Below are 21,697 nucleotides of genomic sequence, written 5' to 3'. Positions count from 1 at the left end.
CTGAAGCCATATACTTATCTGGTAAAACAACTTCTCAAATCTAAGACAGCTAAATGGTCTGATAACCTTAAGCCTATTGAAAATTTATATGTAATTGTGGTGAYGGTTATTGTTGTCTGTTTTCACTTGCATTATAATAAGATTTGAGGTGGACATGCTTTGAATGACCCTTTTTTCCTTTAGCCTTCCAGCATTGGCTCCATGGCTCTCACYGAAGGGGCTTTGTCACAGCATGGCTTGTCCAAGGTTGTGTACAGTGGACCTCACCCTCAGAGGGAGATGCTGACAGCACAGAACAGGTGAAATCGTATCCTGGGATTTTGCTTGWCACTGTAATGGATCTGAGCTTCTAATTTTTAGTACAGTTGTAGACTGAAGGAGGATAGTGTTGTGTTTTGTCATGTGCTTTTTTTGTTTTTGAACATGTGTAAATGTAGATGCAGAAAGGTCAGCAAAGGCATGTTACTGCATGTAGAGGAAAATCTTACTCAGTTGTCGATTTTAGTGAAATGCAATGCCAAATCTGTTCAAATAACTCATAAAAATTTCCATGTAAACCTGTTTTCTTTTGAAAGATAAAATTGGTAATGGAATTCCAATGTTTCTTATGAATCCCAGGTTTGAAGTGCTGACTTTCCTTCTGCTCTGTTACAATGCTGCCTTAAGCTACATGCCTGCAATGTCTCTTCAGTCGTTGTGTCAAATTTGTTCAAGGTAATTTCTGTATGTTGTTTACACTTAAAATGTCATTTCCAGCTTGAAATGCAATCAGTTTGGACTTTATAAAAACAAGCTTCGCGTTCCCCAAGGCTGCTTTTAAACTTGACTTCATAAGTGTTTACAGCTGCATTATTTACTTTAAAGTATCTCTTGCATAACTGTGGGTTGAGATCTCAAAACGGGGAAACAATACCTGATTTATATGCAGGTTGAGCTTCTCCCTTACAAGGATAAATCAAAGGTCACTGTTTCCTTTTAATAACAGTAGTTATAGTTGTGTTAAAGAAAACCAGAAATGTCTTTTGAAAGTGCATTTTGCATTGCAAGTTTGTATTGCAAGTTTGCTAAATATATTTGGATGCTGTGCAAGTTTGAAACTTTCTTGTAATTATAGTAAGTGTTGAAACTAGAAACATATCCATTTTTACAGTTAGATGGAGCTTTTCCAAAATAAGCTGTTGCTTCAAAAACCCAAAATAACAATGCAAACACCCCCCAAAACCTCAAAACAAAATAAAAAAAGCCCACCTGAGCTTTAATTAGTGTCTATTTTATTTTTGTCAATTTCTTTTTCAAAGAAGAAAAAATGGTAGTAAACATGTTTGGGTTTTCAAAAGTGTACTGTAGTTTAAGRGAAAAATTAGAATGCTGTCCTTAACCCAGGAAACTCAAGAGACCTAGAAGTCAACTTCAGGAACATTTTTCTAGGCATAGTTCCTAGGCTTCTCTCACAGCTAAAGCATGATAATGGATGTCTGTAAGATTTCCTTTTCTTCAAAGGAGGCAAGAGACTTTGGAGCGCTTGGCAATATTTGCAAGAGTCTTTACAAGATCTTTGCTAGATAAACTGCTCTAAAATATGAGGTAAAAAATAYTTAGAAGCTAAGGATTGTGGAAAGGAGACAGATGTTGCTTATTCTGCTTGATTAGGTTTTGATTGTATTTGGAAAATAATTTTTGAAGCATCAAAAAAAACYCCAAACAAGTTACCAGTAGATGCCAGCAAGTCTTTCTGCTTCAAAATGTTGAATGTTTGGATACTGAATTATTTAATGCTATACAGTTTAACTTCTTTCATAGTCCTTCATCACTAGTTTTGTCATTCATGTTTCTCATCACTAGTTTTGTCATTCATGTTTCTCTGCTTGCTGAAAATCTTACCTTGACATTTTAGAATAGACAGCATGTTAGAATATGGGGAATATGGGTCAGAAGCCCAGAATATCTTTCAGTGTCCTGTTTGGATGTGATGGAATCTATATTATGCTMTTTGGATACATGGAATAACTTGTTTAATTGGTTTGAGCAATGTGGAATTTAGGGTTGTTTTTTTTTAAGATCTGCAATGAATGTGCTTTCTTTTAGTAAGTCTAATTTAATTTTTATCACTTTCCTAAATTACAAACATGGATTGTTAATATGAAAATTATAGCGCAAAATCTTTTCTGCAGATCCCAAGCTGTAAATCCAGATTTTTTGCATCTGGGCAGTTACTAAGTTGCTCTTTATAAGAATGTTATCTTACTCAAATGTCATTCTTGAATTTTTAGGAGAAATAACTCAGGGCTTCAATACTGGTGAAGTATTGAAAGTRTATATAAACCACAAAGGTGATTCTACATTATTTACTAATGACAAATGTATGATTTCTTTAGAATTTGTGTCTGTGGATATCCTCGCCAACAAGTGAGAAAGTACAAGGGAGTCAACAGTAGGATTCCAGTTTCRTCTGAATTCATGGTGCAAATGTTAACAGGGATCTATTATGCCTTGTAAGTTGTTTTTTTTTTTTCTAATATGCCTAGAAAATAGAGAAATGCCAGCCTGATTTGTGTCCTTGCTCAGAAATGCTACCTTGGAGGCATTTCATTTTCTAGTGGGCAGATGTGTCTAGTGATAAGGTCCTTGGGAAGAGACAGTTCTCCAAGTAGTTGGATGAGGTTGCCTGTGTCATACTGGGGAAAGATGGCTAGAGCAGCACTTGATAGGTATAACTGCTGATGGGAAGAAAATACTGTGAAAAGCCTTTTCTAGCCATTGTTGTCCACATTTTTGCATGGTTAGTTTTGACATCAGTCTGGTTAAGGAAAAGAGGTTACTTTTTTCTCTGAAATATTGATGTCATCTAACCTTTGATAGTTGTGTTAATGTGTGAAGCTTACTTAGGGACTGAAATAATGGGAAGCTAGTAATACAGGAATACTCAAAAGGTAGAGTAATATTAAAAAATCCTGTTTGTATTCCAGAATATTTCATGACTAGCTGATCAACTACTAATAATACCATTTTTTAACTCCTTGAAGTGGCCAATGAAAATAAAACTTCAAAATTTGATGTTTTGAAGATGCTACTTCGAAGTTCTCTAAATAGCAGGCTTACTGCTAACACAAGTAGTTCCAAGTCTCTAAACTGAACTCTCAAGGGACACCAGATCTGTGAAGGTTATGTGACCAAGAAGGCTCATCTGTCGACAYAGATGCTTATTCTGTATAATTTTACCTTTGCAGTTATAATGGGGAATGGGATCTGGCTCGTAAAGCTATGGATGACGTTTTGTATAGAGCACAGCTTGARCTGTATCCAGAACCTCTGCTGGTAGGTATTGTATTTCAGCAGTTTGTTGAGTCGAATTTTTAGCCTAGGAAATCCATCCTAGTGAACATGCATGATACAAGATGATGGCAGGAGCCTAAATCTGTGTGTGTGCTCATGCAAACAGCTCGATCTGTGAGTGCTCACACGCACAGGGGTTTTCATTGTACTTATTTATGGTGTCRTGTTTCCTAGTGACCAAGCTGTTTTCAGTAGAACACTTCAAAGTCTTCAGAGCTAAGATAATAGTGCAGCAGAGCCCTGAAGGAATAGCCACATCCCAAAACTGGAAACATCAAGAAAGTGGCCAGTGTTAGCTCTGAGAGCTCATTGCAGCCAATATTCTTTATAGGCTGTGCAAAAAGGTGGCATGCTTTTTCAATTGAATTGAACTCTAAATTGGAATTGTACACAGTACTCTTCTTGAAATAGTAAGAACCTCTTCTAAAATTTGGACCTTTGTGATAAGAACTTAATGCATTTCTTCTGTTTTAGGTTGCTAATGCAATAAAAGCTTCACTGCCTCAGGGTGCCATGAAATCTAGTAAAGAGGGTACAAGATGCATTCAGGTTGAAATTACACCTACTTCGTCCAGAATATCAAGAAATGCTGTGACTAGCATGTCTATCCGAGGGCATAGATGGAAAAGAAATGGTAAGAAACACATTTTACAATGAATTCTCAGCTTTTTCCATGCTTTTAAAATAATATTGAGAATTTTATTATTTCACATATTTATTGCTTATAGGTGAGCAGCAATTTTTAGGTTTTTATTTTTTTGACTGGTGAATGGGAATCCCAGCACAGCTCAGATGATGTATATTCTTTATTTCATTAACTGTTTTTTTAAAAACACAGCACACACAAAATGTTTTTGTTAAAGGGAGGTGTACACATTTGTTCGTCCCTTAGAAAATGATGTTCCTGTTTTCTTCTGAAAAGTAGTGTCTAATACCTGAAGCAAAGTAAATATGCAGCAACTTTACCACAGAACCTCATCTGTCTTAAAGCACTTAAATAAAAAATTATATTTAAGGGTATAGGGATAAATGATTATATTTAGGTGTTGTGGTTTAACCCCCCACACAACAACTAAGCCCCTACAGCCACTTACTCTCTCCCCACAGTGGGATGGGGGAAGAGAATTGGAAGAGTAAAAGTAAGAAATCTTGTTGAAATAAAGCCAGTTAATGAGACAAAGCAGTGCCTGTGAGCAAAGCAAAATGGGGAATTCATTCACCACTTGCCATGGGCAGGCAGGAGCACAGCCATGGCCAGGAAAGCAGAGCTCCATCACACATGACAATTACTTGGGAAGACAAATAACCAAATAACCCCACCTTCCTTCTTCCATTCCCAGCTTTATGTTCTGAACATGATGTCACCTGGTCGGGAACACCCCTTGGGTCACTTGGGATCACTTGTCCCAGCTGTGTCCCTTCCCAGCTTTTTGTGCATCCCCAGCCTGCTCGCTGGTGGGCTGGGATGAGGAGCAGAAAAGGCCTTGGCTCTGTGCAGGCACTGCTTAGCAGCAAAAAAAATACCCCTGTATCAACAAAATACCAACACCATTTCCATCCCAAATCCAAAACACAGCCCTATACCAGATACTGTGAAGGAAATTGTCATTGTTCCAGGCAAAACCTGTATGTTTGGGCAAGGTAGTATAAGGGCTTACACAAATCTGGGCTGAAAAGTAGGGAAAAATGGTGTCAAATGTACTGCAAAAGTAGCAGTATCGGCAAGAGATTCTGTGAGCCTAAATGTTGTGTTTTACCACCTTTGCCATCTTCAGATGAGGGAAGAGCTGCTGGACCAGCCATCAGAATTGGCAATGGCTTGTTCTGTTGGGATTGTAATCCTGGTAATAGGCCAAGAGTGTGAGTGTAAATCAGAGTGCTTTTCTRATAGGGTCAATATGGGTTTTGTAGTACCATTAAAATTTGTCTGATGTCTACTATGGGAGCTTTGTAGTGTATGGACAATTCAGTTAGAAAAAGTTTATCAAGTTACTTSTCATAAATTGACCAAGAAGTAATTCAGGTAAGTGTTGAGAAAATTATTTATTAAGTATGCTGGAAGAAGATTGTTTTAAAATGATGGTAGAACTTGGTGGTAGAACACATTTGTRGTAGTGGTACCAATAGTAAGCTGCCAGAGGGGATGAAGAACAAAGAAAGGTAAAATTACCAAATTTCATTTCATTTGATTAAAAACTGCATAAAACTGTCAAACAAACTTGAGGAGCARAACATTAGTGTCTTCAGTGAGAATGAGTAGCAGGTCATTACTGACATCTCAAGGCTGCTAAGGACCATTTAATTTTTCTTTCTTCAGCCTTAAAATTATTAAGCATGGGTTATTGACCAAATGCAAGAAAACTTGGTATGATATCTTAGCTGTATGGTATCATAGCTTTTAAATGAATAAATGCCCTCTGCAGCTTGGCAATTGTTTTAGCTGTTATTTTTAAATKATTTTGATGCTTGCTCAAATGAGATGGTGGCGGGTAACACAGATCAGGGTTACTGAGTGCTAGCTCATCCAGAGAAATTGAAAGTGTTTTAAAATAAACATTCCCTTTGTCTTTGTGTTTACAGGAGACCAAAAYGTTACAAAATGAGTAATGGAGACATCCTTATAAGAAAGCAAAATTTTCAGCAAATACAGAAATAGAGAAGTTTTTACAGTTATTGCCTCCTTGCAGGGAGTGCTGCTTGATGAAATTCAAGGAAAAATGTGTGGGACAAGTGTGCCCTGCAGCAGATAACAGTAAGGTGAAAGGGAAATGAGACTAATAGTTGAACTTCGAAGTGGGGTGGAATACTGTTTTATGAGAGTCTTACAAAGTAGCACAAGTTGAGAGAAACAGCAATAATTTAGATAGTGTCATCCAAGCAAATAGTAGTTCAGAGATGAAGATGGAAAGAKTAAGGACTTTTTCAAAACAGCTCATTTTAACATCTTGTTTGGGTTACTGAGAAACTGTTGAGACAAATCCAACATTATGTGATTTAATGAAGAGGAAGAAAATCACTTTGTGTAGAGTGGGTTGGAGTGGAATGTGTGGCAGGTTGTGGGAGTAATTGTAAATTTGAAGGCTATGCAAATATTAAGCTAATTTATAGTCCAGAGCTGAATCTGTGGTATCCAGCTAAGTGACTGTCAGCTGTGCTGTTTTAARTGGTAAATATTCCACACATAAATCACTTTGGCTAGTCTTCTCAAAATTTTCATTATAAAATCCTAACAAAACTTTTGTCGGTGACTTAAAAAGCCTTTTTAAAGTCAGAGTGGATCGTAGCCTGATTTCAAAATTCCTAATAACCTAATTCAGTGCCCCACAATTCCTGAGGAAAGAAARATATGAAACACATCTTCAGGATCAGCATGCAGAAAGAATAACAACRCTTGTGCTTACAGATGCTTGTTTGAATTAAAATGAATACTGGAATTGGTAGAAATTAGATGACAAACCTTGTACCTWCTGACCATTATTCTTTCTCTCACACAGTGTAAGGRGAAAAATGTAGTTTGGYTTTTTTAATTTTTTATTTTCAATATAATAAAAAGGAGTATAAATGGATTAGGAAGTCAGAGGAGACAGCTGAGAGGTATTTTGATATTATACATTTTGGATTAGGAGATCTGATGAAGCAAATTATCTCTTGAGAAAGCAAGGGCAGCAGTTTTCAATCACTAATTATGTGTGTAAAATAAAATAGAAGAATCCCAGTGAATCACATTTCCAGCTGAGAAACATGGGCTTTATTTTCTTTATCTTTAAAAAAATTCATTTTACTATGGAAGTTTTTAGACATTAAATCTTGCTAGCCTTTGCTATAACTCTCGATTGAAGTCAGTTTTGATTAAAGGTTGACTTAACATTGAATCTTCTTGTGATACTTAACCCTGTAATTTGTTTATAAAGAGCAGCTGCTTAGAGGGACTTTCTAAATGCAGTTAGTATTGTGAATTTGGACTTCACCAATGGGTACTTCAGGGGTGCTAAAGGTGAGGGTGATTGGCAAAATGGATCCCTCTAATCCCAARTGGGCAATGTTTATAGTAAGCTGATAGTAGCCACTACTTAGCAACAAATTGTTTAGTGCTATTAGATTGGATTATAAATTATCATACCTGAAGGGGTGCATTAGCTCTTCTGTGTGTAGGAGAAACACTCTGGTGTAACAGACTGAGAAGAGCTAACCAGATGTTGGTAAGATACATAACAGAGAATAGAGATGTCAACTACTGAAGAAGGACAAGAAGTTGCTTTTTTCCTAACTGCAGAAATTGGCTTTCATGTAGTGCACAAGGTTTAGAAATAYTAGTCTTTCAATTCTCTCTGTGGAGAGAATTTTCTTACTTTTTTTTTTTTTTAAAGTTGTAACTTGAAAGAATCTGAAATTAAYGCTTATTTTGGGATATTGGTCTGATGCTTTTATAACTAATTAAAAATGCTAACAGAGTTGTGCAGGACATGCAACTTATGCTTGTGGGGGTTAAAATGGAATTACAATCTGAATGGGAAGTTTGCCTRTGCAGCCTGAGGTAAATGATCTAGGCAACCATAATAATAAGGTAACCTATCATTTTGAATTAAGTCTTAGCAGTTAGTAATCATGAAATGCATTTATCAAGGTTGGTTGTACCACTCAAAGCATTCAGAAATATGACACCAAATGCATTTTCCTTTAACTGCTGTATTTATGTTAACATTCAAACTTACTTAGTTTTGTCTCTACGCTATTCAGCAGTGTCCTTGATTTTCTCTTTTGCTACATTACCTTGTGCACTGGGTATTCATTTTTCTCTCTCAAAGCCTAGACCCCCAGAGCTGTCCAGCTTRAAAGCATTATTATCTTCATAACCAAGCACTTTGAAGCTGAAGGTTTTGTTTAGGTGTTCTTAACAGTTTTAAAATAAGTAGGGTATACTGCTACAAAGGGCATGGATTGTGTAGTCCTATCCCTGTCCCAAGGCTGTAGATGCTATGGTAGACAGTGTTAATGGGAGCTGAGATACCCGGTATCCCATTTTTCCCTTGGCTTCCTCCTTTAGTTAAACTCAAGTATATTTCCTTTAGATGTAATTAGAATAAGTAAAACCTTTAAAAGTTTTTGGGTATTTTTTCTCAGTTCATTGTAGTAATGGTTACACAGCAGTGGAAATGCAGCAGTGRTGGGTGAAGTTCTGATATCACAGCAGGATAGAAATGCACACCACCAAGTAATAATAAATGGGTATTGCTTTKATACAGAATCTTCTATAAAAAAAAATTCCTCTGATTTCTGCTGTGTACTCTGAGTCTTCTTTCTTTGGAGTTGGATAATTAGTGCTTTTCTGCCCTTGATGGGAAACGGACTGACAGTTAAGTCGTGTTCTGTCCTCTTCTGTCTCTGAGGCAGCAGGAAGGAGTTCAGAAGATTGCCRTAAGAGAGGCAGAGGTTCCTCACCCTAGCGAAGTTGGAGCACTGAAGCCAATCAGAGCATTGGTCTTCTCACTAACCTTTCTGCTCCTGTGTTTTTAGAAAAAAAGGCCATATTTTATGGTGGTATCATTATCACAATTGTTTATTTCTTATTATTACTGTTGCATTTCATGGAACTTGTTACCTTTGTTACTGACAATAGACGACTTTTGCAGAAAGTGCTGTTGGGAGTCAGTGGTTTTGAGTTCCTCCCAAACACCAGGAATTTAGAGCGGAATAGTATCAGTTATTAATGTAATTTCCTTTGGATAATGCAGCTTGTTAAATACTTTCTAACTAATCAATGACAAATGAAATACTTACGATGATTAGAATTTTGAGGTAAAATAAGGGATAGCTCTTAGACCAGGGCACACTGATGTCCATCCCTGCCAGAATAACCTTCTGTCTCAGTTGTCATCAGTGCACAAATGCTCATGAAAAGCCCAGTGCTGGAGCCCCCCTGAGCAAGGAGGACACTGCAGGAGAGTCCTCAGTGAGGGGGACAGGAGGGAGGGGGATCCCCTTGAGTTAAAGAGCATTAGTGCTGCCACTCTGAGATGCCATCTCATTGTAAATTCCTCTGGTTTTGCACTTCATACTGTCAGTTCAATGTGCTGCCAACTTCTTTCATGTGCAGTAGCAAACTGGCAGCGTAGTCTGGGTGGTCCTTATTTAATCCTCTGGTCTGAAAGAGCTGCGTTATGAATAAAACAGGGATTCGGTTAAGCTTTATTCTGAGCTGTGCTTTTAGTGCATTTTTAGTCTTGTCAAGTTTCTGTGCCACAGCGTTCTTCTCCGCTAGTTTTTCTGGGGTATCCAGAAATATCTTTCTGGTTGAAAATAGGTTTTTGAAATGAAGAAAGAAAATGGAAGTAAAAGGGTTGTGCTTGACTTGGCTTTGTTGTTTCATTGTTAGTTTTTAGGCTGACGGTGGTGCAGCACTGACATTGTGCTTGTAGAATTTCTAGTCTGGCGTGATAATACATGAAGTTGATATRCCATTTCATTGTAAAAGTGAAGTTTCACTCAAGCTTGGTGATACAAAGAATATAATCATAAAAGGGAATTATGAACTGTTCTTTGGTTTCTGATCATCTGTTTTGTGATCCTCAGAAATTTAAATTTTGAAAGATCGAGGATGTGTCCTTCCAGTATGTGGTGCAGGCCAATAATTKAAAGATTGAACACTGCAATTGTAAAAATAAAGCAAAATTTCATACTTGCTAATGTTGCTAATTAACAAGAGTTTAATATGTATACATCTGCTTTAATTTATGATGCTTAAGTCATCTGTATCTATTGGCTTTTGTTTCATGTTTTGTTTCAGACATACTTTGTTTTTTTTTTCTTATCCATCTTTAATTCTAGAACAACCAGAGAATGGTAATGATGCTACTGAATTGGGCAACTTTATCATACCTGAGATTAGTGTCACAAGTGTGGCTGGAGAGAGGACCGGGAATGGGGAAAAGAGCAGAGCTCTAGCAGAGAATGATGTTCAGCATTTACAGGGAGTACAGGATACAGCTACAGATCCTAGAACTGACAGCAAAGGCATGCCAGAAATCAGGAGGCAAAAATCTGTAAGAAAAATGCTGGAGGATGGAATAAACTCATCTGGCAGAGTGCAGTTTTAGCAGAGCACTTTGTAGCTGCACTCTAAGGTACCGCTGTTGATTGAAAGGGTCACTGCTGCATGTTTCCAGAATTAAAGTATGCAGTTAATATATTTGCATGTGAAATAACACARTTGCATGCATTGCACACAGCTATGTCTGTGCCACAATGATGACATACTTACAAGTAGGTCTGTTTAATCTGGAGAAAAYACATTGAGAGTAAACATATCTTTGAGTTTATTAAGCATATTTGTTGGAGTTTACAAAATCCAATGATCAATGGTATGAAAAATCCATCAAAAAGGATGTGAAAAGTGTCTTGCCATGTAACTCAGATTTCCCAAATTCTACCTTTCATGGTGTGCTGATCTCATGTTGTGCTTGAGTTTTTGACTCGTACCACCAGACCTGTGATGCAGAAAGTGACCTTTCAGTCCTAAAGCATTCTCGGGTTGCTAAACATGCAGGTGCCATACTGGGTGTCCTGGAGCATTGATCACATAGCTTTGTAATTAACAAGCTTTGCCAAATCATGTAGTGGATCACTTGCTCAAAATAAGATTTATACTTTTTTCTGTTCTGTGTGGTACTTTCTAACCTCTTAGTTTCTAATTTCCTGCATGAATTAACAAGACTGCATTTCTTTTTTTTTTTTTCCGTCTTCAAAAACACAACAAAATGAGATTGGGGGCATGCTTTTTGATGTAGTTAATGCGGCATTACTTGCTGTAACTCTATATCCTAATGAACCTTAATTCCAAATTGTCATGGAATAGGTAAGTGTTGTCTTCTGTTCTCTGTTCTATTGCTTTATGGCTTCATGCTTGTAATCAAAATTGAGCAATATGTAAAATCAATCAATGTGACAGTCGATTTCTAATTTTTAATTTCTGTTTCTACCATGCAGATAATTCTGACTTAGCCATTGAAGAAGAACTGATAGAAGTATCTGAAAGCGATGAAGGGTTTTACTCTAGGGCTACTTCTAGTGCAAGTCAGTCTGCCCTATCTAACAGCAGCACCACGAGCAGCAAGAACCTCTTAGGGAAGAGCCAACGAAGGTCTGGAGGAAGCAAACCTGGAGGAAAGGAGAAAGAAGGAGAAACCTGCAGAGAGCACTTATCACGAAAACAAACTCAGAGAGCCATGAGTGAGAATCTGGAGCTTGTCTCTCTGAAGAGACTGACACTAACAACCAGCCAGTCCCTGCCTAAGCCTGGCAGCCACAGCCTGGCCAGAACGACCACTACTGTGTTTAGTAAATCCTTTGAACAGGTCAGTGGTGTCACAGTTCCAAATAATCGTGGTGGTGTCTCTGGTTCAGAGGCAAACAGGTTTTCAGCCTGCAGTCTTCAGGAGGAAAAATTGATATATGGAACAGAAAGAACAGATCTTCCTATTTTAAGCAAACAASCTAATCAGCAGCGACCTCCTAGTATTAGCATAACTTTGTCAACAGATTGATATTAAATTGGCCAGTATGAAAAATAAATTACTGAAACTTTATCCTGATATTGGTACATTAAGCTCTTTAATATGCCATACATTACTTCCTTAAATCTCAAATGCRTAAATACTTGGCTCATGTTTGACAGTTACAGTGAATAGACAACAGTTATAATTAYTTTGAGTCAACTTCTGATAGCTTTATAGCTTCATGAAAAGGTTATACCTTCACCAACTGAACAARCATTGATTGCTTGATTGTCACTGACCAAGGTGTGTGACTTCTTACAGATGTACAATGTGGAAATAAATAGAGCCTCTCTCCCAGATTCTACTTTTTGACTACCACTTCGCATAGGCAAAACTGCAAGTACTTGGTTTTTTTTTTTTTTTAGGAGGATTCTTGCAGTATTGTCATGCAATTTTGGAAAAGCATTGTAAGAACAAACACTGTCTTACATGAGCCATGAGAAAGCTGTGCTTACATGTAAGGTTAAACTAGAAGCATAATTTCAGTGTTCAATGTCCTAGTGGCTTTTGTATTGCTAGTTAGTACATGTTGCAATGTTTGTTCTTCTTTATGCCTTTGTAAGTCTGATTTTAGATGCATTTTGGTTTACCTGTATGTCTTCAAAACTGGGCCAAACTAATACAGCAGCAGTACTCATGGATGGGWGTTATTATCCTTTGCTATAGTAGTTGCTCTTTACACTTAAAAATTATGTGACAGATTCCAYCTTTCTTTAGGATTCTTAAATATCAGTTCCAAAACTACTCACTGAAAAGTCGGTCATCAGTGTTTTTATTGTCTGTGGGGAAGAGATGTGCTTATTTACCAATGTTATGTAGAAATATGAGCCCTTTGCACTGACTCAAGCAAATCAGGACTGTGAATGAGCTTAACATGATTTTTGTTCTTGAGACTAAGAGAATACTACCAAAGGACATGTACTTTCAGTACCTTGCAAGCACAAAGGGAAATTATAATGTAAATATAACTAGCACTGTAATTCCTAGGGTGTTTTTTATATCACTTTTCTAGTTTGAAATTCTAAACCAGCAACCTGTTCAAAGTTTTACCTAACCTTCAACCTTCAGTGAATTTGTTTGATAACAACTTTTCTAACGTTACAATTTTAATTTAGAATGGACATTAAAACTTCTTATGCAAAAATCTGAAGAAGCAGTAGCTGACAACACCACTCCAGAAGCAGTTATTAGCTGTTAARCAGGCAATATATTATTATGAGTGGAGAAATAGGATGAAGATCTAAGGCATAGTGGCTCCCAGCTATCCAGGTTTCTGCAGCTGTTAATACATTACTGTCAAGAACATTGTAAAAAAACAAACACTAAAATTCTGGTAGACTTCCCCATTTKTCTGAGATAAGTTTAGATACTCCTTTTTGTATTCAACTGAAGCACAAGTAACTTCTAAACAGCAAATGTTATTCAGGTTTATAGCAATTAATAAGCTGGTTAATTAACGAAATGAGTAAGTAAGTTGTGTAATTGTACTACTAAGACCACAAACTGGATGTGTGTATTCCTTAGAATTCATCAAAGTATGCAGAATAACCCCATCAGTCTGTAGGTGTTGGTATTCATTTGAGAGCCTGAGTTTAAAGGAATGTGCCACCATTTCTTATTCTTTATTTTGTTGTGTGACGCTGTTTGATTCTGGTAATGCAGTACTTCACCTTTTCACAGTGAAGTATTTCCTACTTTTACATTAAAACTTGTATTTCTAATGAAGAAACTACRAATTTGCCCTGTTGAGTTTCTAATACTTTGGCCAGTGAGAAAAACTGGTTCTTTAAGGTTGTTTTTGTACACACTTCTACAGCAGAAAATTTRGCCTCCTTTTAATAGGTTTTTCTGCAATACACATTAGAACATTTGTTTCACATTGACTAATGCATCTGGCTGCTGGACATGCCTAACCACAAGCAACTGCAGAGTGTCAGGCAGCTGATAGTAGGCACTGGCTATCTCTACACACAATGGATGTMGACCTCTTCCTTCACTTGAAATTTGTTCTAGATTTTGCAAAGAAATAACCTACAGAACTTAACATCAGTTTCCTGATCAGCTTTYGCAGTGTAGGATCTAAGAATTGTTTGGAAAAAAAATTGCAGTAATTTAAATTGATATAAATTAGAATAGGTAAATAAAACTGCAGTAGACAAATATCAGTTGTTATAGTATTRGTTGTGAGGTAGCGTTGAGCGTCTAGAATTTTTGAGAATTCTACTGGTTTTTGTTTGCTTCATTTAATTTATGATTGTCTGTTACCACCACTGTAGACACTCTTTCAAGCAGGATGTTGATGTAAAAGATACTTATTATACTGCAAAGATGTAGTTCTAAATAATTAGAATTTCAAAGGATCTAAAATGCCATAAAGTGTAGATATGTAACATAATGTTTCCAGTACTCTTGGCTACAAGGAAAATAGTGTTGAAATAGTTTATCCTTTTATTTTATCCAGCTGGGCTGGCTTGATCCCAAGACAAAGGCTTGTATTGGTACAACTGAAATAGCATAAATCTTCATACTTTTTTGAGAAAATGATAAAAGGAAGGGTTCTTGGTACTAAAGGCTGTTTTTTCTATGCATATGTGGTCTCATATAAATACGTATGTGTTTGTCTCTGGAGTAACTTACTCAGTGAGCATGTTTTTGTGAGCTGACATCACACCTTCATACTGATCGAGTCTAAAAAATTTCTTTCCTGAGTACCAAAACTTTGAGTTTCTTTCTTTTCTTAAAAAGTGAGAAGTTAAAAAAAAAAAAAAAAAAAAAAAAAAAAAAAAAAAAAAAAAAAAAGCATGATAAAGGAGACTGAGGGCAGAATTATTTGTTGTCCAAATATCCATGGTGCAGGATTAGGAGAAGGGTGGGGAGAGACATGGGGGAAGGAAGCATTGAGCAGGAAGCAGATATTTCTAAAATTGTCAAACTCTGGGGGTTTGAGTATTTTCGAATCACTTCAGACTGTGGAATAGAAAATCTTTGTTAAAGTAGATGTCTTGTAACAATGCAAAGGAAACCCATTAAGACAGCCCATATTACAGTGGGCCCAGGAGTGGGTAGTTCTGATGAMTACCTTCCAAACACACACAGCTGCAACATTCTGCAGGGAAAATGTTATGTAGGAGTGAATCATCTCACTTTGTAATAGGAGAAGTTGTTCCAATGCTGACGTTTATAACTGACCTTACTGTTCCAAATCAGAGGGCACTGTTTCCAAGGATGGCTTTGAGCAGCAACACTTTCAAAACTCATTGAAGCTGAGAAGAATTATTTTCTTTTGTGAGAATATGTAACATTTGTGCAAAAAGTGTATGGCCTCTAACCACTTGCTGTAGAGCTGCAATGACTTTTTGGAATGGATTTAAATGTCATGTATTGCCTTGATTACCTAACAGATTTGAAAGGTACAGAAATATATAGCTATTTTAGCCACACTTCTCTCCAAAGGGGTTTCCTGTGAGAAATTCTAGAATTTTCTAATGTAATTGTCTGATACCTTTTGTYGGTGTTTGAGGCATACAGTGCTGTATATAGGTGTGTAATATATTGCCTTTTGTATTTGTATAATTCTCCTTCTAAGACTAGATGTGCACATTTCTTGATATTCCCTGAAGTCTGTGGAATATCTGCCTCAGTCTGTAGATGTCTGTCTTCACATCAGAACCTGAAATTGAGCAACTGCCACACTTTCATTCTTCAGCTCATTATGTGACACTGTTCTTTGTTTTAGTAACACAGTTTTCCACCTTTTTTGCAGTGAARTGTTCTCTTAATTGTACAAGAAAACTTACATTCCTAATGTATAGCCTACAAGATTGTCTTTTTAGTGTTTAATAATTTTGTCAGTAAAATAAACTGGTTTTTTTTGAAGTTGTATGCTTTTGTAAATACTTTGTACAGCAGAAAATGTTGCCTCTTTATGACTTTGTCGAAATACACATTACATAGCAACGTATTTGTTCCGTTTTCATTCGACACATCCAGAAGTCACAGTGATGCTAACTGCATTACTTAAAATGTGCTGAATACCCATTTTATACAAGGTGGAGTCTGCAACTCAAGAAGGACACCATGGCTGAGAAACAYTGATGGGTGAAGGGCGAGTTCAAGCAGGTGAGAAGCAGATGATGATCCTGTCAGTAGTGTAGCACTGCCTGGGCAGCTTGGTACTTCTGGTGGTCTGAGTATCAACAGTGGTTTGATGCACAGCCATTATGTGCAGTGTGCCCAGGGTTCCTGGGGCTGCTCTTGTTGCTAACAGCAGAAGCACAGGTGGCAGTGAGTACCTTGGCCTTTTCTGTATCTCCTGGCAGCAGATCTCTGCCCCACTCAGCTGTGGTACCTTATTTTTCCCTGGTCATCTTGTTGCTGATCAACTCTGTGAAATCTTTTTTTTTGTTTTTTTGTTGCCCTTCACCTTCCTTGCCGCATTCCACTTCATTTGGGCTTTGTCTCTCCTAACCCTTTTGTCTCTCCTAACCCCACCTGGGCATGCCTAGATGGTGCATCTCCCCAGGTCTCCTGCTCTTCCTTCCACCTGTTATGTGCTGCTTTTCCATGTCTGGTCAGCAGCTCCTTATTCATGCATCCATGCCTTCTCCTGCCCCTGCTTGCTTTTTGTGTAGCCAAGAGACCATTCCTAAACCTGGAAGAGATGGCTCTTGAGCATCCTCCAGCTCTCCAAGGCCTTTCTCTCTAGGAAAGTCTCCCAAGGCATTTGCAGAGAGATTCCTGTGCAAGGCAAGTTCTGTGCTGTAGGTTCAGGGTTGTGATCCTGCATTTAGTTCAATGGGTTTTTTTTTTTTTCCTTTTATTTATAAATGTCTCTGGTGCAATGCTGTAGAGAAACCTGGATGAATGAAAGCTRTAGTAGAGAGCAGCAGTGGGAGATCTCACTGCACAGTTTCCTTTTATTCAAGCACCAGTTTTTAACCTTTTCTTTTGAATGGGCAAAACTCAATTTCCCTTTATTTAAATGAGTGAGAAAGGAAATCTGATTCTAAACATCAGAGTGGGTAAAAGTTTTCCTTTGCAGAAGGTACAAATTAGCCTTGATGCTGTGATTATGCTGTAAGTGTGTAGGATTTGCAATTTTGGTTACAGTGAAAGGCAGTGCTTAAAATGGATTCTTGAGTCATTTCAGGCTGGAATAGCTATTGATTAATGAAAGACAACATGAATTTCAGTACCTTTGCTCCTCCCAAAATGTGGTACTCCAAAATACAGCCTGTGTTTGGAGGATAAGAGTAGCGGAGAGCCTGCTGGACAATTCACAGGGRAAGGGTTGTGTGAAGGTATTACAGGCAATTAGTAATCAATTACAGAAATTACATTTGTTCCTACAGACTTCACAGCTGGTTGCCTGCACTGAGCTTGTAATAGYTGTTTTTCATGTTTTATGTTAATCTAGCTCTGTATTAAAGATGACTTCAGTATGGGGGTTTTCTCCCAGCCCACAGCTGCCAGCTAATAACTACAGCTGTTAATTCAGGATAGTGGGAAGAATGTCACWGTGAAGCTCCAGAAGCCTTTGTGAAACAAGCCTTCACTTTGCACGGTGCTYGCCTCGTTAACTTGATTCTGAAAATAAGGCTGTGTTTAATCATCTGTTACTCTGCATGTGCTGGGACAATACAGGAATTTAATGGTGCGGAAGGACTTGTGGAAGTCAGTCTGAGTCACACAGCACTTCTGACAAGCTGCCTGGTTGTTGTTCTCATCAGTAGTGCTGACTAATACTGGCAGTCCTCCACAAAGAGTTGCTTGGTCTGGAGTCTGATGATAGGTTTTTCTTCTGTGAGAGGGCACATTTCAGAGGTGAGAAGTGTCAGCTTTTGTCTCCACAACACACMACAAGGTAAGTGAAGGCGTGCAATGTACTGGCATAAGTCCTTGGTGTGGATATGATTTCTGCAATAGTATAATGAACCAGAATGATGAATATTCAGTGCTTTTTCTGAAAAGATACTTCCTTCAYGCATGAAATCAGAATCACAGAATGGTTTGGGTTGGAAAGGACCTTAAAGATCATCTGGTTTCAGTTCCCTTGCCATGTGCAGGGGTGCCACCCACTAGACCAGGTTGCTCAGAGCCCTATTTAACCCGTCCTTGAACACTTCCAGGATGGGGCATCCACAGCTTCTCTGGGCMRCCTGTTCCAGTGTCTCATCAYCCTCACAGTAAAGAATTTTTTCCTAATAYCTAATGTAAACCTACWCTCRGTGTGCAGCCCTTGCCCCTTGTCATGRCACTACATGCTCTTGTAAATMATCTTTGATTTCACTGAGTCATTGARTATCACTCATTTCAAAACATACATATAAAACATKAATGTATGTGTATATATGCATTTTACATATAATGTTTCCCTCTTCAGCTACCAAGGTATGGAGATTGTAGAACTGTCATGGAGACTGCTGGAGCTGGAAAAGGCTCGGACCAGCACTGGTGTCAATGACCTAAGATACCACCTAAAGTAGATGTAGTCAGGTACTGAAAGGATATATTGTCCCTGGTATATTTTYCTTATGTTTTTATCTTCCACGAGTAAATTAATTTGACTATACATTGTAAAGGCTCTTGAACTTAGTCCTTAAAGATGTTTTCTTTTTTTTTAAAAATTACAATATGCATATTTTTTCCTTTTGCTTTTCTTAGTTGGTAAAATGCATTGGGTTTTCATTATTGTTAATAACCTGCAGTTCAGACTTCACTAATAACTGGAAGTGAATTGAGATAGTATTAYATGTGATAGCATTTTGTCAACCAACTGTCATACCAAATGTCATCTTTCAGCAGATTGTCCTGCCCCTGAAATGTTGGTGTTTAAGAAATCTGTTATAATAAATCAGTAGAAATACTTTCACAAGGTAACGGCATGATATTTCCTCAGGAATTGTTTACATGTTATCTTGTTGGGATTTATATTCCTCATTTCAGCCATTAGAAAACACCAATCCAACTGTTCTTTAGCAAAGCTGTTTGCATCTCTCCCTGTATTGATTGGAGAAAGGTACAGGCACTGTCAAACCAATTCAGGAGCTAGGAAGATCCTTTCTGACACCTGTAAGGTGTTTATCTCATCTCTTCCTTCTCACCCTGAACAACTGGCTTGGCATGGCTGCTTTCTTACTGATTCCAACTGGATAGAATCCTTGCACTCCCCTTCTTGCCACATGAAGCCAAAAGAAGCTTTAGCACAGCATCAGTGGTTTCAGCAGAGCTCTGAATGTCAGCAGCTGTCCCCTTTGCTAAGGCCTTACAAGCAGCCAGATGTCGAGGAAGAATAGATCTGGTCTAGTGGTTCTCTGGCCAGTCTGTAAAGCTCAGCTTGAGAAAACACGGATAGGTGCTGGGATTTAAGATTCAAACTGCATTTGCTCAGATTATGTGACTAATTATGAAGTAGTTGCATTTTCAACCATTTTCAAATGTCTAAAGCAGGGAAGAAAGAAAGAAATAGATCACGAATCTCTCTATATCATTCTCATTTCTGCTATTCTTGCTCTATGATCCCACTTAAAATATGTAATACTGTTACCAGCTTTTGAATTTTAAGGTAGAAGAGCAGCAAGGCTGTTAAATCTTCGTTACAACTGGATGATACATGTTCAGCTCTAGCTGAGTCCTCTGAAAAATCTTGATTCCTAATAATTTGGGTTGGGAATGAGCTCTTTGACTCCCTTGCATACTGTGTCTAATTCATAACTTTAAATTTCCTTGGTCATCCATGAGAGCTTGCTTTTTCCTGCAACCAGTATAGAAAGCCATGCTACAAAAGCATTGAACCTAGCAAAACCCTGCTAGTTCYCTGCTTTGGCATCATTACACAAAATAAAATGTGCATGTGGACAAATAAGAAATTACTGAGTGATCGATTTCTCCAAGATCCACACTGCATGACCCACCCTTCTCATGAAACATGGCATGTGAGATACAAACTGCAGCACAATACTTGTGCCCCATTCTCGATGAATGACAGGGTGTTATTTTACCTTAGGAGCAGTATTGGATAAAAAAATGGTGATGTTTGGGAGCAGAAGGAGTTTTGACACATTCTGGTAATGGTGAGATGAGTAACTTCTTAAATACACTGACAAAATTAGTTACTAGGTAGATCTACTTATAAGATACTCAATGCCATAATTTAATTTCAGGCAGAAAAGCAGCCCCTTGGAAGAATCTTGATTTTCTCTTAAGCTATTGAACAGTTTTAACATGCCTTGACATTCAGTACCACGTTCATAATCCCTGTAATTATTCCTTCCTACTCCAATAAGAGTAGGCAGTGTACAGCACAAGTGTTGAGGGACAGTTCTGTTTCACGCTTGAAAGGAGGAACGTGTCGTACAAAGCACACTTTGTACTGAGCTGTGGGAAAAGAGGTGAATGGGAGGCAAAACCAGAAGCTTTAAGAGCAGTTCAAAACATCGCTTCCTCTCTGCCYGTCCTTGGGAGTAGTTTTGAATGAATGAAAAAACTGCACAAAATGAGACATGCATAAAACTGAGAGCTTACCTGAGCAAGGAGAGCTTTTGGAAGAAATCTCTTCCCCCTGGCTCCCACCTGACTGCAAGGGCAGGCATCTTCCCATCAGGCAGAACTTGTGCTGTGGCATTCTGCCCCTTCCCTGCCTCTGCTTCCTTCTTGGAGAGGAAGCAYAGTGCTGCAACTACCACAGTAACAAATATGGGAAATTTAGTCCTGAAAACACCTACCATGGGACTGGAAGACCATTTTTGGGCAGCACAGGTGCCTGCACTCTTCCACATAGCATGACAAGAAAATCTTAAACCTTTGCTGTCAAGAAATGTGTGACTGGTATACACTTGGGAAAGCAAAACATGAAATGCTCAAAGAAATTTTCGCCGAAGGAAAGAGTCTCTGGCATTTGCCACCTTAAGAAGGAATCTTGTATGGAAAGTTGGCATTGAACATAGCATTAATTTAAGGAATGTATTTGAGCCCCTGTAAGGAACGGGATGAAGAGGAAGTGGAAGAGAATGTCCAGTCTAGTGGGGTCAGAAAGTCTTTGTGGTGAACTATTGCTAGAAGAAAAAGCTGAATTCAGCTTCTCCAAAGGAAATGAAAATGTAAATACAGATTCCTTCGCTATAAAAAGGAGAACAAGGGAAAAAACACAAAGAGGGAGGAGCAGGAAGCAAGTGTAAGAAAGTATTTTCCAGAAGATTGACATTGCCACTCCATGGCCAGTCAGCACAAGGACAGAGCAATGCACACCCGAAGGCCAAAGGTGTCCCTGCGGTCAGTGTCACTCASTGCTGCCTCTGGCAAATGCCAGGGGGAGGTCAGGCATCCCAGGCAGTGCACAGCCTGAGCTGTGCATCATTCCCTCCCAGGCACTGCAGTGACCCTGGCAYGGCCCCATGCTCTGAACAGAGCCAGGAAGAACAATCCGGTGACTCACGGGGTCARTGCCTGATGTGCTCTCAGTTATCACAGCAGATAACATTTCCTTGAGGTTTAAGCAAACGCGATAGAAGTCTCTGTGTGGTTTGTTGGACTGTGCTATACAAAGTGCTTGCATTAACCTTTTCCTTTGCAGCTGTCATTGCCTGGATGGATGACATTAAGCTCAACAGGGTTACAGTTCTGAAGTCACTTTGTGGGTCTTTTTGTCACAAGTGTGATCTGACCTGACCACTTTTGCTCAAATTTATCAGTATCTGCTCAGTGGGCAAGTTATTAGCTATCATAAACTCCTCCCTAGCCTTCCCAGTCACCTCTTCTAACCTCTACACTATTCTGGCAAATCAAAATATCAAAGGAAACACCAAGTCCTGATG

General features: G+C 38.3%; 1 protein-coding gene across 7 annotated transcripts in view; it reads left to right on the top strand.

The window, feature by feature from the left end:
- HYCC1 (hyccin PI4KA lipid kinase complex subunit 1) overlaps positions 1 to 15,838 on the top strand; it is a 41,405-nt gene extending 25,567 nt beyond the window's left edge. For 4 of the 7 annotated variants that reach the window (XM_057384891.1, XM_057384889.1, XM_057384893.1 and 1 more), the window contains 7 exons: positions 184 to 299; positions 619 to 714; positions 2,376 to 2,492; positions 3,228 to 3,315; positions 3,808 to 3,967; positions 10,159 to 10,173; positions 11,317 to 15,838. In XM_057384891.1, the coding sequence (XP_057240874.1) occupies positions 184 to 299; positions 619 to 714; positions 2,376 to 2,492; positions 3,228 to 3,315; positions 3,808 to 3,967; positions 10,159 to 10,173; positions 11,317 to 11,873 (1,149 nt within the window). In that variant the 3' untranslated portion in view covers positions 11,874 to 15,838. Of the gene's footprint in view, positions 1 to 183; positions 300 to 618; positions 715 to 2,375; positions 2,493 to 3,227; positions 3,316 to 3,807; positions 3,968 to 10,158; positions 10,455 to 11,316 lie in introns of all 7 variants that reach the window. The other 3 variants (XM_057384896.1, XM_057384895.1, XM_057384894.1) reach the window with 3 other exon arrangements.
- The last annotated feature ends 5,859 nt before the right edge of the window (positions 15,839 to 21,697 follow it).

The sequence above is a fragment of the Malurus melanocephalus genome, unplaced genomic scaffold (genome assembly GCF_030028575.1).
Source record: "Malurus melanocephalus ecotype Western Australia unplaced genomic scaffold, MMel_1.1 scaffold_756, whole genome shotgun sequence".
Taxonomy (NCBI): domain Eukaryota; kingdom Metazoa; phylum Chordata; class Aves; order Passeriformes; family Maluridae; genus Malurus; species Malurus melanocephalus.
This window is presented reverse-complemented; position numbering and strand designations above follow the sequence as displayed.